At 17.7% G+C, this 19,751-nt stretch overlaps 2 protein-coding genes across 4 annotated transcripts; one reads left to right on the plus strand and one right to left on the minus strand.

Moving 5' to 3' along the window:
- Positions 1-278: 278 nt before the first annotated feature.
- Positions 279-2,332, plus strand: LOC100869052 (mitochondrial import inner membrane translocase subunit Tim29). Of its 2 annotated transcripts, XM_086908409.1 has the most exons (5): positions 296-729; positions 1,256-1,534; positions 1,635-1,736; positions 1,921-2,106; positions 2,233-2,332. In XM_086908409.1, the coding sequence occupies exons 2-5, from the start codon at positions 1,390-1,392 to the stop codon at positions 2,310-2,312; spliced, it is 513 nt and encodes a 170-aa protein (XP_086764535.1). In that variant the 5' UTR covers positions 296-729; positions 1,256-1,389; the 3' UTR covers positions 2,313-2,332. The 2 variants fall into 2 exon arrangements, with proteins under 2 accessions (XP_031774653.1, XP_086764535.1); XM_031918793.2 differs by having other exon boundaries at positions 279-729; positions 1,921-2,332.
- A 1,318-nt stretch (positions 2,333-3,650) lies between these two features.
- On the minus strand, positions 3,651-19,694 carry AGBE (1,4-alpha-glucan-branching enzyme). Of its 2 annotated transcripts, XM_086908410.1 has the most exons (10): positions 19,353-19,694; positions 18,957-19,126; positions 9,586-9,827; positions 9,251-9,460; positions 8,842-9,149; positions 8,462-8,662; positions 7,872-8,224; positions 6,971-7,155; positions 6,581-6,871; positions 3,651-3,935 (listed from the first exon to the last, which is right to left on the minus strand). In XM_086908410.1, exons 1-10 carry the CDS (start codon positions 19,463-19,465, stop codon positions 3,927-3,929), a joined length of 2,082 nt encoding a protein of 693 aa, XP_086764536.1. In that variant the 5' UTR covers positions 19,466-19,694; the 3' UTR covers positions 3,651-3,926. The 2 variants fall into 2 exon arrangements, with proteins under 2 accessions (XP_086764536.1, XP_012346770.3); XM_012491316.3 differs by lacking the exon at positions 3,651-3,935 and having other exon boundaries at positions 6,539-6,871.
- Positions 19,695-19,751: the final 57 nt, after the last annotated feature.

Raw genomic sequence — 19,751 nt, forward strand, 5'->3', positions numbered from 1 at the left:
TTACTGTAATTTCAGAGAAACCAAAGTCTTTATTTGCACGATTTTAATATATTTAATTATTTCTAATTTTGTTAATATCATCTCTAAATATAATTGATTTTTTTTTATTTTTTTAATTCTTTATATAAAATCATTAACATTTAAAAATAATCTTTTAACAATTAAAAATTTTAAATTAAATTGAATTAAATTAATATTAAATTTTTATACATGAACTAAAAGAGAAAAAAACCAATTTTAAAAAATTATAATTATTTATATGAAATTATTATTTTAATAAACAAAATTGTAAACTTATATTTAATTATTATTCTTGTATTTCATTATTAAATATTAAGTTTTTTATATATTATTTAATTTTAATATATATAAATTATCATATATAAATTTAATATTATTTTATATTTTATCGTCTTTAAAATTAGAAGACTTTTATGTATATATATTTCAATAATTTATATACAGACAGATTTCATATCATTCTTTCACACATCACGTGTTACTTCACGTAATAAAAATTTAAATATCTAATTTTATTATAATTAATATAGCAAAATTAAATACAAAATTAAAAATAATATATTCTAATTTATATGCATCTAAAGATTTAAATATAAAATAAAAAAAGATATAGAAAATTCATTGAAAGTTTATTAAAGGTTAGAAAAATAAGACATTAAGAATCTAAAAATGATACAATCAACTAAAGTAATGAAATAACTAACTAAGGTAATAAAAATCAATAAATTTCTACAATCATGTAATTCAATTCAATAATTTCAATTTTATATTTTTTATTATATTTATCTTTATGTTCACATCATAGTATTTAATAATAATAATAATATCTATATTTTTATTTTAAAAATATAAATAATTTGTTATTAATGTATTTATTAGAATAATGACATTCAAAATTTGACTTTTAAATTGAAAATTATTAGAAAATATTTTTATGAATTTTTTATTTACAACATTTTGTGATGAAATTTTTAAATTTTGAACTTCTAATTTGATATTTTGATATAATGTTTTTATCTTTTACCTTCTTACATCACAATTACAATTCAAACAATTTAAAGTTTTTTTTAAATCATAATTTTTAAATTAAATTATTGTTGCAGTAATGTATGATTTAGTATAAAGAATATATTAAGGCATTTGTAGACGTTATTTTTTTAAATATAAATAATCATGTATAAGTATTTTTTTTATATACAATAATTTCATCATATTTCACATATATTTCTTTCAGACACGTGGATAACCTCAATTTTAATATTTTTATTCAATATAAAGTTTGTCTTGTATCTCTCTTAATATCTGTCATAACTTGAAAAATGTTTTAAATAATAATATAATTATTTCTAAATTATTATTATAAATTCAATGAATATGAATTACAATTACTTTACTCAATTTCAAAAATATAAATTTACTTTAAAATTAATAAATCCTATTTATAATGTTTTAAATAAGACAAAAAATCTTAAAATACCAGAAAAACTCAAAGGAACATTTCTTGAACGATGGGGTAAGTAAATATCATATAATAATAAAAAAAATAAATAAATATTAAAATCAAATAATGTTAAAAAAAAATTTCATTTTCTTTAATATATCTTTATTTATAGGAATATATTGGAAAAATCTTTATATAGATTACAAAGAATCAGCATTAGGTGCTACTAAAGATTGTAAGGAACATCCTATAAGAACATCTATATATTTTTCTCGTAAGTTTATTTATGTTTATGTTTTATGTATAATAAAAAAAAATTTAATATTGATTAATTGAAAAAAATTATTTATTTATTTTTTTATTTTGAAAAATAGTAAAATATTAAAATATAATGTAAATGATTAAAAAAAATTATATTTAAAATATTTTTAATATATCAAAATTTTATTTTTAATTAGTTTTAGCATCCTGTGTGTATCTATATAGGCATAATCCAGATGAATGTACTTTTAAAGAAAATTTATTACAAAATACCATGAAAATAATGCAAGTAGGAGAAGCTATACGTAATCCAATATCTGAACATTATGTAAAATGGTTAGGGAAATGTTATAATGAAGGCATTGTACGACGGATGAATTTAGGTATAATTTCTCTAATTTGGTTAGATGATTATGATAATATGTGTTCTTTATATAAAACGGTTTGTCCTTACTTAAAAATACAATATCTAACATTTCATAAAAGAGTGATAGATTTTGGACTTTTAGATAAATGGTGGATCTTAGAAAATAAAATGAAGGATTATGATGTAAATGAAGCAGAATTTAGTAATGTAAATCATAAGTAAAATAAATAATTTAAAACAAATTAATCTTTTAAATAATTATATCACATACATGTATCTATCATGCTTACACATAATATTATACAATGCAAATGACAAATATATTCATAATGAAAATTTTCATATATTATTTTATTTAATATGTCAAAGTAATATAATATAAATTAAATAATATAATAAAAATAAAAAATTAATGCAATAATGGAAAAACCATAATTATATAATAGCAACGAAAAATTCGTATCATTGTAAAATATATATATATATATATATATTCAGTAATAAATGATAACATTTAAATATATTTTTATTATTTATATAAATTATCTAATAATAATAAAAAAAATGATTATGAAATTATAAAAAACTAAATATATATGTTACATATTAATAGTAAATAAATGTAACTTATTGATTTTTAAATGATTTTATAATAAATTTAATATAAATTTGTAACAGTCATTTAATGATTATAAAAATATTTATAAATATGAAAATACATTAATAAATCCTATATAAGATACGTACAAAATTTTTTTACTAAATACTAAATAATTTATAAATATTTACTAAATATTTACTAAATAAAATTATCATAATTTTTAAATTGCATTATACAAATTATCTTTTTTAAAAAAGTTTGTGTAATATTAATTTATGCTTTAATTTATGCTCAATATATTTCTAATTCTACTTAATAAATTCTATTTTAAAATCAAAATATTATGTGTATTTTATTTTTTTGAAATAAGAATAAATTCTATGTGTCAATATTTAATTAATCTATTATATGATTAATTAACACACAAATTATTATAAACATATTCCTTTATTTATACAAACATTTATAGATATTAAAACTCAATATCAAAATATAAAATATTTTTCATTAAATTATACATAATAATAATAATTATAAATTCATTCAATAAATATATATCTTCTGAATATGTTATTTTTAAATAAAAATTTTAAATTTCATAAAACTTTAATTTATAATTTTTAAAAATTATATACACGAGTATTTTGATTTGTACTTTTTAAGTGTTTTATATTAATTGATTTTATTAAATTATAATATATTATATATGCGTGTTATGTATATTATATTATATATATATATATATATATATATATAATATTATATATATATATATATATATATTATAATATGTACATATTCTTGATCTGAAATAAGCAACTATTTTTTGCTATAAATTACCATAATTCGCTCTTTCCTCTTTTTTATTTTAAAGAACTAATGTGAAAACTAATTCGTAAAAGCGAAAAATCATAAATATTTATGTCTGTTCAATAACAGAATAGAGTGTATGTATACTCTATTCTTTTCCGAAGAATAACAGTATTATTTGTTTTATTTTTTTACGATTTGCCACAACTTCGAGCTTTTCGTCTTATTTATTGAATGAAGTTAAAGCGATATTAAGCCAAAATTGACTAATCTCAAGAGAGTTGCTTATTTCGGAATAAAACTATGTGTTACATTTATTTTTCTTGATTTTAATCTACTTAAAATTTAACACTTTGGTAAAATAGATAGTATTTTATTTTTATGTGACTTTAATGTTCTTCTTCTTTCTATGCCTTTTAAATGTATTAAAGTTCCTAAAATTAAGAAATTATCATAATTATTTAAATTATATAAAATAACTTCAAATCAAAATAGTTGTAAAATATTTATGAGAAAAAAGATTCTAATTTAACATTTGATTTCAATTTCCATAATATAATATTTTTATCTTTATAATTTATATAGATAATATAGTTATAATATATATTTATATCGCTTTTATATCGATATAATACTTGATTTGTAAATTTTGTTTTCTTATTTTTTTTTCTTACATAGAATTAAATTTAAAAAACAATAATTTCAGATAAAAAAAATTTAATGATAAAGAAAAAAACATAATCAAATAAAAATACATTTCAAGTTGAAAATATAAAATACTTAATGCAAATATTTCAGATTATAATTTATTATAATTAAAAAAATATCAAAAAAAAAGACAAATAATTTAAAAAACATTTCATGAGATTATGTATTTTTTTAAATATCTTTTTTGTCATTTTTTATAAAATAATATTAAAATAATATAATCACAAAATACTTAGGATATATATAATAAATAATTTAGGAAATGTTTTAATTCAAATTTTATAAAACTTATTATATAAAAGATAAGGAATTTTTTGGAAGTTATGCTTTTCTTGCCATTCATAAATTTTACAATATTCAACTTAATTTAAAATATCTCAAAAACTAATAATTTTTTTATCATTATCATTACAGTATTTTTTTATAATGATAAAAAAAATTGATTTATGCAAAAATATATGCATTTTCATTTAAAAAATAATACAATTATTGATATGTATACATTTTTAAAGAATATATAATTCATCTTTCTCCTTTGATATTTTTTTATAATTAATAAAATTAGAAACAATTGCATCAATCATATATCTCAGAATTAGATATTATTATAACTATTTAAAATAATTATTATGAAAGTCGATATAATTAAAATAAAAATTAGTATATTATCAAACAAAATAATAAATCCTATGATTTCAATATTTTTCGATATTGAAATTTATCTAAATTATCTATATATATTCATATATGAAATATTTCTTTCTTAATAATGGAAAGTCAAATACAGTTAATATTTCCTTCTATAAATTTTCTATTTCTGTGAAAAATGGTGAGACAAAATAATAACATATATTTAAAAAAACAGATTGACTTTTTTGCATTTGAAAGGAAAAAATTTTTGATGTATTTTTATTATATTATTATAATTTTTATTATATATTGAATCTAAAACCAGACTATCAGTTTAAATTTAAGAGATAAATGGATACAAAATATTAATTTTTGCTATATTTTCACGAAATATTACAAAAAAAAAAAATTATTTTTTTTTAATATCTTTGTTAAATAATACTATTATTTCTCTGAAAAATCGAATTTGATTCATTATAGAATTTTTTTTATTGAGATATACCGCTTTGAAGTTATTCCATTTTTAATGTATATGAATAAAAATTAATTAAAAAATATTTTATTTTACTGTCTAAAAAATATTTTCGCTTTATTAGTTACTTAAAAAAAAATAAACCAAAATAAATCTTTAAAATAAGTCTCTTTCTTGTTGCCAGTAGATTAAAAATAGAATAACTTCAAAATATATCGAGAAAAAAAAAATGTTATAATGATAAATCAAATTCAATTTTACAGAAAAAAGATAGTATTATATAAAGATATTGCCAAAAAAAAATAATTTTTTAGTAAACCTAAAGTGATAAGTAATTTGAAATAGATTCAGATTCAATATATAAAAATATGTCAAAAATCTTTTTATTCTCAAATAAAAAAACTTAATTTGTTTTTTTTGCTATCATTTGTTGTATTATCATTTTGTCTCATCTATTTTTACATAAAGGATTTTATAAATTTATAAATGAAATTAAATGTTTAATTATTATTAAATATATATATTTTAATAAATTTTAAATAAATATATTTAAAATTTTGGTAAATTGCACTCTTCATAGAATATATTATTATTGTTATTATATATATTATTTTGTTGTCTAAAAGTATACATAAATTTTGAGTGAGACTTATTTATTAAATTATAAATAATTGAAGTTTGCATCAGATTAAAATGAAAATAAAATAAGATCGCTATCTTTCCATCTATTAAATGTATTAACTTTTTTATTATTTTTAAATCTATATGATTTAATTATATCTTTATATTATAATGTAATTTTTTTTAAATAAAATTTTAATGAAATCAAATTTTTCGATTTATTCATTCTGAAATATATTTTACAAAATACTAATTAATCTTTTATTATGTTTATTAAAAAAATATAATCACAATTATTATATATATTATTATTAATAAAAACGAATATAATAGGAAAATTAATTATGTTTAAGTAAATTATAACAAAAAATATAGAATATGGAAGGCATTTCATAAACATTTGATTATTCAGAATTATATACCAAAAAATAATTAAATTTGATTACCTATCAAATCGATATACAAGCGATATAATATTGGTTCTAAATTGAAATCAAAACTAATCTAAATTAGAACTTTTTTTTATATTTGTTTTGATTTATTATGATTTTTTTTAGTTTTTTAAAACTATTTTGAAAATAGTCACCGATATCATAATCATTTTTCTTAAATCTTTAAATATTAATATATGACATTATAATACATTACCTCTCGAATATAAATAATAGCTGTGCGACAAGGAATGTAAATCATCATACTATTTGAATAATTAGAAAAAGATTCTGGTTTGGTAAAATGTTGTACATTAGTATCAACACGGTTTTCTCCACCAAAATTTTTATCATCGCTACACAAAAGAATTTTATAAGTTCCTGCAGTTTTTACACCAATGGTATAATCAGGAAATGATTTGATTGGATGAAAATTAAAAACAAATATAAGTTCTGCACGATCAAAAATAATTATTTTATCCTCTTCATGTTTCAAACTTACATATCCCTAAAAACATATATTTTTATTAATAATATCATAAATATATAATGAAATTATAATATATATAAATACTTTTGATTAAATAAAGTAGATCATTCATTTTACCGGTTCAGCATGTAGCCATCCATATTTTGCTTCAAGAGTATTTACAGCCCGATCCCAATTATTCATAAATTTGTACTTAAGTAATTCATCATCTACTAAATTCCATTGTCTTCTAGCATAATGGTAACTATCTGCGTTACCAGCTCGTGGAAAATCCAACCATTCGGGATGACCAAATTCATTACCTTTATATATTTTTTTAAATTTTTAATAATAATTAACTAATAATTAAATTAATAGTGTTATTAAAAACTTAAATAATAGATGTAATTCCCGGTTAAAATCAATTAAGTTTGATATCCAAAAATTAAATTTTTATAAGTACAGCATTTTTATTTCTTCTTCAAAAAATTAACTGGAGATTAAAAGAACTGGAGAAATTAATAATTTATTTGATAAAAAAAATTTTCCTTTCTAATTTTTTTTTAAATAATAGTATCAAATTGTTGAAATTCTTCCAATTAAAGTAATTAAATCAACATTTTTATAAATTAATAAATAATATTATTGATAATTAATATCTAATATAATAACTCGATTATTGAATAAAATTAATTAAATTTATATTTGATTCATTTAATTGAAAAAATTAAATCATTCACTGAAATTTGAATTTCATTATTTTTGTAAAGAAAAATTACAAAAACTGAAATTTTTTATATTACATGATTATTTTTTTTTTTTCATGGAATTTAGGATTTCTTTAAAAAGAGATCCTAAATTTATTTTTATGTATTTGTATTATTTTTTAATTTTGATTTTTTTGTGAAATCAGGCACTGAAACTTGAAACATTGACTTAAGCAAATTTTAACAAAAATGAATTATATGAATTTAGCCGAGCAGATATTAATGAAATTTAATTGAATATTTCTATGTATAATTTTATACATAAAACTAACCCATAAAATTTAAATAAGCTTCACCTCCTAATGCATGTGTTATTAATGTAATCAGATTATGAAGAGCAATCCCACGATTTATGATTGCATTAGGTGGACTTAGTGTACTCATATGAAAATACATTTCTTTATCCATAAGCCAAAATGCAATTGTTTTATCACCTACAAGAGCTTGATCATGAGATTCTGAATAAGCTACTGTTTTCTCCATCCATCTTCGATTAGTTAATGTCCAACAAATATCTCCAACATTCCAATCTTCGTCTTTTATTTCTTTTAAAAGTTTAATCCATTTATCAGGAATAGCCATGGCTAATCGATAGTCAAAACCTAAACCACCTTCAGTAATTGGCCTTTAATATTATAAATATATAATATATATAAAAAGCAAAATATAACGTAAATATAATATATAATATTTTTAAAAAAGCAAAATAATTAATTTATATAATAATAGTTAATAGAAATATATATGTGCACATATATTATTTACGTATATAAGCGAGTAAATAAGTAATTCCATTAAATTATTATTATAAGCCATATAAAATTTTTAAAAATCCAAATTTTGTAATTTTTATGTTTCATACCTGCAAACTCCAGGCATTCCACTAACATCCTCTGCTATGGTAATCATATTTGGATATAAATAATGCAAAATATAATTTGCAAGCATTAAATAAACTACACCTTCAACATCAACATTAAGTCCATAATATTCTTCATAATGACCAGTAAAACCTTGTCCAAATCCTCTTGAATGGTATAACATTGATGTGACTCCATCAAATCTGTAAAAGTTTAATATATTATTTATAGTGTATATATATATATATATAAAAAAATAAAATGAACAATAATAGAAAAGAGAGAAAAGGAAAAGGAAAAGAGACAGAGGTAGACAATATACATATAATAATTAAAAAATATAAATATCATATATTACAAATAATATACATCAAACAAATACCTAAATCCATCAAAATTATATTCCTCAATGTACCAACGCAAATTAGAAAGTAAAAATCGTAATACTTCATATTCTCCATAATTAAAAAGTCTACTATCCCACAGTGGGTGATGACCACGATTGCCAGAATGGAAAAAACACCCATCAGTACCATCAAACATATTTAAACCATCTAAGGTATTCTTTGATGCATGTGAATGTACCACATCTAATAAAACATATAAACCATATTGATGCGCTGTATCTATCAATTGTTTTAACTCTTCTGGTGTACCATAACGAGATGAAGCAGCATAAAATGAAGTTACCTTATTAAATTTAATTAAATATATTGTTATAAAATTTAATAGTGTATTAATTTTATTAACAGATTTTTTAAATTTATTCACTATAGATATGTGATAGATACCTGATATCCAAAACTAGCATAATAAGCATGTTCCATAATAGCCATTAATTGTATAGCATTATAGCCTTGTTTTACAATACGAGGTATTATGTTTTTAGCAAATTCTAAATATGTACCAATTTTTAATTCCTGAGTTGCAATACCAACATGACATTCATAAATTCTAAGACTTTCTGGTTTCTTCTGTTTGGAATATTTAAATTTATAAACCTGAATGAAAATATATATAATATATATCAAATTTTAATATTTATTATAAAATTAAATTGATTGAAAAAAAGCAATATTTATTATAGTTATATAAAATAATTATACATATTTATATGTATATATACATTTTCAGGTAATGGATACCATATACGTTGTTTATATGTAGCACTTTCAGATTTATCTTGTGTAACATATGTAGCCCAAGGACTTAATCGTTCCAATAATTCATTATTTTGATCTTTTACAATTATCTTAATTTCTGAAAGATGTTTTATTGGACAACTACCATCAGCATTAGGAGGTAAATGTAATTCCCATTTTCCATAATCTAATTTTTTATATGAATTAGTTGTCCTATTCCAACCATCTGGTAACAAAAATATAAAACAAAAATTAAGATTTATAATTTAAAAACTTTCATAAATAGATTTATAATTTAAAAACTTTTATAATAGTATAAAAGTTATACATATATACATATATAGTACTTTCTTATGGTACATAATAATAATAATGAAGTATAATAATTTATTATATATAAAAATTATACCGAATTTAACTAACTTATTAAAAAAAAAACTAAAGTCTACATCAAATAAAAAATGAAATAAAATATATAATAGCAAATTTCAAATATATTTGAAATTTTGTTATATAAATATTATTATATATAATATATTATATATTATTATTATATATAATTTTATAAATATATTTTATAATTAGTATATATTAAATTTGTAATATACTTTAAGATTAGTAATAAAAGAAAAAAGAAGTTTATTTTAAATCATTAAATGAATTATACACATTTTAAAAAATAACATATATATAAAAAAAAATAATTTTTAATATTTATATAAATAATAATTTATATTTTGAAATATTACATAATTACATAAATAATATAATTTGTATTTGTATAAGTAATAATATATAAATATATACGAATAAAATATAAAATATGTATATATACGAAATTCATAGCGATTTTGATAAGAAATTTGATTATAAAGCTTATCTTAAAAGACAAATTATGTTTTTTTTTCCTTTTATTGATTTATTAACTTAAAATGTTTAGAAATATTTTATTATATAAAATAAAATAAGTTGTAGTACAGGCAAAGCATAATTTTTCTTAAAAAAATAAAAAAATAAATTTTAATAATATATTTTTTATCTAAAACTTCGTTTTTCAAAATCGATCTTAGTAAATTGATCAAATATGCAAATGAGAAAGAACAACTTTGTTATCGTATCGATTAGCTCTCTATTAGAACTAATATGAACAATTATATGACTAGAACAATAAAAAATATTCATGCAAAAACTCATTTTTCATTGTTTTCATTATATTGCAAATATTGTTGAAAGTATATCAGCGTTATTGTATAGATATTTCTTTATGATAAATTAACCCCTTCCCGTATTATCACGAGTCTGACTCGAGCCAAACATGAATAGCACGAGTGGGACTCGTGATGAAGATTTCGATCTAAACATGAATAACAAAAGTGGAACTCGTGAACTGAAGATCTGGCCAAACCTAAACATTATGTGTGGGACTCATAGAATGAATTTTTTCAATCGAAATTTAGTTCTTACCAATATGCCACGAGAAAATCACGATTCTTATAATCTACATTGCAAAGTGTTCTACCGCTTGGGCCCGGATTTTGTCGAGCTAATTTGGGAAGGAATTAAAGATGAATAAATGGACTATTATTGTTTTTTAATCTTTCACATTTTTTAAAAATTTTTTGCTATTCAAAATATATATTTGAAGTGAAAGCAAAATTTGTTCAATTATCTTTTCGTCAAAAAGAATTATATATGCAATAGAGTGTGAAGAATTATATATACACGATAATATTAATAACATTTACAATGTGTAAAAAATAAAAAACAAATAATCTATAGAAAAAATATAATAGTCATTATTTTTAAAAATTAATCGAATAAAAATAATTGATAATGGATTGTATGAAAAACAAATAATATATAACCATTTATTGTTTTCATATTTAACTGATTTTTATATTCGATTTTCTTAAAAATAAAGCTTTCTTAAAAAAAATTACATTATATTTTTTTTATATAAATATAAAAAAATTATTATAATATATAATAACATATAATTAATTTAAATTTTTTTGTAATTATCATGAAAAGTTTATTAACTAAAATTTATTTTGTATATTTTTCTAATACATTGTTTAACATATAAAATTTAATAAAATTTAATAAAAATTATGGAAAAAACCAAATTCGAAAATAATAATAAGAAAGAAATAAAGCTTAAGCAACAAATCGATTTTTGTTTGCAAGACAAATTATGATGAAATTACAATTATTAATAATTAGTCGATGTATGCAATAAATTTTATGCAATACTTCTAACATGATTTAGAAAACATCATAAAAAAAAAATTAATGTTGAAAGCACAACATAAGATTGCTCAATTAAAATTTGGAAAAAATTACATGTGCTAAACTAATCAGTAGAATAATATTCTTAGATAAAAAAAAATTTAATTTTGGATCTGATGTTCGATGCAATAAAAATGATTTTAAATTGAACAGAAGTTTTCTACAATAAAGGCCTAATGATGATCGTTTTCATCTTATGGGCAAAGAAATATATATTAATGACTGCTAATTCATAAACAAATCTAAAACAATTTAACAATAAATCTAAAATTAATGCTACTAAGAATTTCTATTATTATTATAAATTTTTGCGTTAATTAAAAATAATAAAAAGTTAAAATAATAATGTACACAATTAAAATAATGATATACAAAATATTAAATTCATTTCAAAATAATTGGAAATTTAAATTTTTTCTTTTCATATGTTTAAATGAACTTTGTAAGAAAAATAAGATTCTGTTTGAATAATATTTATATATTTATATATAATATATATTTTATATTTATATATAATATATATATATTATATATATTATATATATTTATAATATTCAATTGTTATTATACTTGTATTATTTAAATTTTAAACTTATAATTATAAAATTCTTATGTTTTTATATGTTTACACAAATTTTTCATTATAATTATTCAATTGAAAATTTCATAGAATTCTGATAAAATCTATAATAAAATAAAAAAAAATTCCAAAAGCACATATTTTCTTAGTTTGATCTATATTATTATTTATTTATTCTCTTTACATAAATATAAATCCTGAATGAAAAAAATTAATTTTTCTAAAATTTTTTTATGATAGAATTTTTTTTTTGAATTTCTTATTCGAAAATATGTAATTAAAAAAAAATTTTACCATATAATTCATAAGAAATTCTAAAAAATATATTTTAAAACTTCGAGACTTATCTCTTCAATGGATGTTAATCAAAAAAAATATATATATCAAATATTTTTTTCAAAACTATCTCTCCTATATATTTCATCAAAATTACATCTACGAGTTCGATATGTGAGTTTTATTATTTTCTTTTATCTTATTCGTTTGCAATAAACTTTGCAACCTTGAATAACTTCAATAAAAAATAATATTATTAATTTTTATGTTTATTATATTCTTTTGAAAAATAGATTTGCTATGAATATTATTTTTTATGTAAATATATGTAGGTAATTAGAACATAATTTTTTCGTATACTCTTTAAATTAAACTTTACAAAAAGAAATTATAATAAATCACATTCATATAACAGTAAGTATATAATATAGTTTGAGTAAAAATTTAGAAGATTCATAGTTTGATCATCTTAAATATCATTTATGAAATAAATACTTTAATGAAGAGATCAATAGTATGATTGACTTTTTCTTAATAAAATATTACATTTTATGCTAATATAATGGATATTTGAACGGAAGCTGATATGTTAAAGAAATTGCAACAAATTTAATTTTTGTAAAAATTATATCTTAGAAGATTACTAAAACATATAAAAAATCTCTACAAAAAATCTTTTAAAATCAAAATGCCCCTGAAAACTTACAGAATGACAACATTGCATGATTCAAAGAGAAATATTAAAAATCATTTTATTTCATAAAAAGAATTAAGATTATCATATCTTTTTCAAAAAATATAAGTTTCTAATTAAAATTAAAAAAAAAAAAAATAAATTCCTAAATAAAAGAAGCAAGATTTTATGACTATCAAGAAAGATATTCTTCATTAATAAGTAATATTTATAAACATTTAATATTTGATAAACAATTTGTAAATAAAAAAAAAACTTTTGATTTTTTTTTATTTAATGATGAATTAAATTTTAAAATTTATTCAAATAAAAAAAAATAATTTATATAAATAAAAATAGACAAAAATTTTTAAATTTTTATAATTATTTCAACTGTTAAATTCCATCAGAATCAGAAAGATTTTGATGTTAGCATGTTGCTTATCATTCGTATATGTAATTTATTGAAAATACATTCAGAGAATTTGTGAATTTTATATTATTGTAATAAAATTAATTATTAATTATATTATTATTTTATAGAATTTAATAAAAATCAATTTAAAAAATAAATATTTGAGCATTATATTGCATTAAATTATTAATCTTAAATATATATATATATAAAATTAATTAATTAAATATTAAGAAATTTTTCAGAGAAAAATAATATTAATTTATTGTTATAATCAACATCAATCTTATCTAATTCAAATGTTCAAATAAAAATTTAACAAAATATTGAAATATAATAGATAGCTGTTTTAAAAGACATTATCAAAGACGTGGTTTAAAATTAATTAAAATATAATTAATAAATTAGTAAAAAAATTTATCAAAAAATTTTAAAAAGTCATAAATAACTGCAGATATATTTTATATTAAGTTTATGTTTTATATTATTTAAAATTTTGTTTCCTTTTAGAATGACCGAAAAAAATATTCATATATTTAACTTTAATACAGAATTATATATAAAATTAAATCAAGATCTCTTTAAAATACTTCAAAATGTACAAAATAATCAGCTTTATATTTTTTGAATTAATATACTTTCTATGACGAGTGATATTCACAAATATTTACGTACAATAACTGTAATTTTGATGGAAATAAATTTTGTTTTAAAAATTAAAAATCAACGTAAAGTTATATTATTATATATCTTTAAATGCATTTAAATATCAGTTATTATATTCAAACTAAAAAATATATATATATATGTATATAAAAAAAAAATCGATAACTTTGAAAATTATGTTAATGGAACAATGAAATAATGTTGATATAAAAATATTTTTTGCAACGTATTCTTTCTTTGATATCATTAAAATTGCATACAAAATATTTTTTGTATCTGAATAGAAGATGAAACACCTTATATTATTTTAATTATATAATAATATATATTATAATAAATATATTATAAATATTCTCTGTAATAAAATATAACATATATATTTTATATATTTTTTTAATTTCATAGTAAAATTTTAATATTTTATAAGATAGTTCTTAATTTATAATATATTATTTAGATATACTACAGATTTTTTTTTTAATACTTTTTAATACTTTTATTTATATATTATATTTTTTTATAGTTTCTTTCATAATTTTAAATATAAATAAAATTCAATTCTGTAATATAATTTATCTTATAGATTCTCTATTGCATTTCAGTCTAATGATTAGACTAGAGAAAAATGTAAAATTTTAATCAATTTTTATTTTTTTCTAAAGAATAAAAAATATCATAAAATGTTTAATTTTTATTCAATAAATTTTTTAACAAAATTTATTGTATACTATTACACATTCTTTAAATATTATCTTTTTTAATCTGTAGTATTACCTATTATTTATAAAAAAAATTAGCAATATCTTAATACTATTCTATTCTATAATCAAATCATGAAATTGCAGTGGATCTTATGATTGAAATTGGGGCTTACTTTGTTACAAATTCTTTAATCTCAAATCAAAATATTTTTATAATGTATGTTTTATATTTAATTGTATATGGTAATATTATTTCCATGATACTTCAACGATATGTCACAAATCGTTAATAAATAGATGGGATTGTAGTAATAATCCACTTCTTGTTGATGTTTTAATTATTCATACTTTATTTATTTAATATTTTATATAGTTATACATTTGTACTTGTATAATTTTAGTAAAGTAATGTGTTTTTGTTTGTTTAGTTCTGAAGGATTTATCCAATATCCAAACTCGCTATAGATAAATAACGAATAATATTTAGCTTGTACGATTATATGTGTTGATTGCTATGATATATTCATATAAAATATAAACAATTGATAAATGGCAATCACATGCATATCTATCATGAACGTATACATGTAGAATAATAATAACAATATTTTTTTTACGAAAATATCGGAAATTAAGAAAGTTCTTATGAAAAAAAAAAAAGAAATTGTTCAAAATATTAATTTCTATAATATATTTAAAAATCAACAAAATAAAGAACCAGTTAATCTAAATTCACTATCTGAAGTCAACTTATATGTAATGTTTTTGTGATTTTTGATGATTTTTAAATACAAGACAAGATTTTAAACGATTTTTTCTTATATAGTCATCTTATATCAATCGTTAGTTTTCGAAATATATACAAAAAATAATGTAACACATCACTGAATTTCGTCTATACATTTACGTCCATGGTAACGTACTTATATCACATGTGATTGCTGGTTATTATACATCATGGTGGCTAATTCAAAATGTACCTCTCATTTGATATTTATCATTATCATTTTAATCACCATAATTTCAATTGCCCAAAGATTTATATTTGAAAAGTTCATAGCAATAAATTATACATTTTTTGTTATATATCTTATTTTATAAGAAAAATGTGATATTATATTATAAGATTTATAAGAAAGTTCCAAGTAATAAATATATTAATTTTTACCATTGTATATAATTAATGCAAATTTGAAGCAATCTTTTTTAAAAAAAAAATTTTGTTTATTATCAATGAGAAATAATAAAATAAAAAAGAAATATTTAATTACAAAATACAAACTATTCCATTATTTGATTTAGAAAGGAATGACTTTATTTAGCAAGAATACAACTTTACAAGCAATGAATGTAAAAACAATATTAGATATTAAAAAAAGAAATATTGTTTATTATATTATTAATCTTAAATCAATTTATAAGATCATTATAAAAATTATAAAATATAAAAATGTATTAGAATTTACAAAAAATATATTGCAGAATATGAGATATGGTTTTAGAATAACTTAAAATTAAAAAACTTCATATTAAATGATTTTATGATGTTGAAGACGAATTATATGAATTTATCTATTATATAATCTATTATTATAATATATTATAATATTGTCTATTATAAAATCTATTATTCTATAAATATAATTATATCATTAGAATACTATTATTTTTAAATCTATATAAATATATTTATATATATATTAATATATATATAATATATATATATATTATTTATTTTTTTTATTATTACTTTTTCTTTTTACTTTGACACAAAAAGAAAATAATTCCAATAGTGAAATCATATTTGTTGAAACAACACTTGAGTTTTAATTATTTTTTATTGATTTATTCAAATTATTTGAAAGTAGAACTACCTTTTTATTATTACAGACATTTCATTTATTTTCTCAGATCTAAAAGATTCATGAAATGTCCAAACTTTTATATAGATACTAACAAATGTGCGATGATTTTTACAAAAATATTTGAATTCAATATAAATTAGGATTTATATTTCAAATTTGTTGCAATTCATGAGGATATAGAATTAATAGAAATTTCTTATTTAAAGTAATTATTTTTATATTCTTATAATATATTAATATTATTATTCTAAAAATTTTTTTAGATTAATATCAAATTTTGAGCTATAATTGAAAACATATTTATAAAAATATTTATGCGAAAATATAAATGATATATGTAAATTATGTAAAAATGATATATTATGTAAAAAAAATTGCTTATTTCAAATTCTTTTGTTTTTTTTTTTATTAAATATATATATTAGAAAATGTTTGTTAAAAATATTTTTATATTTAAAAAAAATATTATTTATTACATTTGAAAGATTTTTCTGTATTTTTCTTATCTTCTTGCTGTAATAGTTAAATTAGTATAAAATAAATTTTAGTAAAATAAATTTATATTTAAATCTTCTTATAATATCCACGACATTCTTATATTAAATCAATTTTAAAATATGATTTTTCTCTTTTATAATGAAAAATAATTACTGTATTAAATGAAATGTTATTGTTATAATTATAAATTTATAAACATTTAGATACATAAATATAAACATCACATATAACTGAAATATGGATTTTATAAGAAATATAATCTGAAGAATATAAGAATCACAATACTTTTATAACATAAATTTAATATTTATACAAATATTATAATGGACATGCAATAATACAATAAATTATTTTTATTTTTATTTTTACAATATTGATACATGAAATTAAAAAAAAAAATGTCTTATTCTTTTTGTAAATAAAAATAGATTAATTAAGAAATAAAATTTCAAATACATTCAAATATTTTTATTATTTTACTATATTTTCTTTCAAAGTTATAAATAAAAATTTAATTCCAATATTATCCATTACAAATATATGTATACATATAAAACTGTAATATGTTATATTGATTATATAAGATATTGACTATATATGTAGAGCAACATAAGTGGAAAAAAATTGAAAAATTATAAAAATACAAAATATACAACTATAGAATGAGAGCTAAATGAAAAAATTATATAGAATATTGGATTAACAATAAAAATAAAAAAAAATATTATTAAGAGAGAAAAAGAAAACTAAGAAAAATTTAAATTATATATATAATATTATATAGCATTAGATTAAACTTAGCATTAAATGAGATAAAAATAAAGAAATTAATAATAAAGTTAGAACAGAAAATAAGAAATCAACAAAAAATTTAAAGCACTTAAGTAAAAAATATTTGAAAAAAAAATAACAAAAGAAATAGAAAACTATTCAAATAAAAATAGTAAGTAAGAATATAAAATTAAAAAAATATATGTATTTATATATTCTATATATATAGAAATAAAAAATATATATCAAAAAAAAGTTTTAATCAAAGAAATTTTGAAAAATTAAGAAAGGAATAAAATTAAGAAAAAAATAAAGAAACGAATTGAGAGAAAAAGAGAATAATCAAATATTAGAAAAAATAACCAATATGATGTAATATGATGTAAGATAAAATAATTGAAAGTGAAAATACAAAAGGAGATAGAGAATATTAATATAATTTTATCGCATACTTTTAAAAAATTAATTTTTGATTCCAAAATAAACTTAAAAGTTAATATATAAAAATGACAATTACGACTTATTTATAAACAATTGCATTAAATAATAAAAAATAGCATCAGACAGCAATGTATTGAGATTACTTTATTTATATGAAATATATAGCTTTAACCTACTTACTAAAATCTCCTGTTAAAAATAATTCCTGTGCACCAGGTGCCCATTCTTTTGCAACAACACTATTGTCTTCATTTATATGAATTCCATAATTTTCATAACCTCTTGAAAATTTATCTAAATTGCCATCACCAGTTTCTAATTTTTCTATATAGTCCTTAAATAATGCATATCTAATAAAAAAATTAAAATAAAAAAATGACAAGTTCTAAATAAACTTAATATTAATTTACTTTATATTTCATAAGTATTCGATTTAAAAATAGATATTTATAATAAGATATATTATTCATTGAATAAAACTTGTTATAAATAAAAATTATTTTAATTATATTAATAATTATTATATTTTATTATATAACATACTTAAAATTAATATTTATATATTTTTTAAAATACCTCTTGCGAATCTCATTTTCATAAGGTTTTAAATATGGATCTCTTTCCAATAAAGTATTTATTTCTGGAACTTGAACTTCAGAAGGATGCATAGCTGACCATTTTCCTCCCATATTTAATTTTTTAATATATTCACTAACAAATATACAAGGATAGATTTAAAGTATCCTGTATGTTACTCAAATTCAAATAAAACTTCAAGGTGACCTCTATAATTTTGTCGACTAAATATCATTGCCATTCAAAAAAGAACAAAATTTTATTACAATGAAACAATTTTTTAAGAACGGAAACTTTATAATTTAATAGTCTATCAAATATGGCGAATAATTTACTATAATTGGCGCTAATTTTAAATTTTTATAAAACATTACATACGTATAATAAAATACCCAAAAT

The sequence above is a fragment of the Apis florea genome, unplaced genomic scaffold, assembly GCF_048593485.1.
Source record: "Apis florea isolate Af1SG1 unplaced genomic scaffold, ASM4859348v1 contig_3078_pilon, whole genome shotgun sequence".
Taxonomy (NCBI): Eukaryota; Metazoa; Arthropoda; class Insecta; order Hymenoptera; family Apidae; genus Apis; species Apis florea.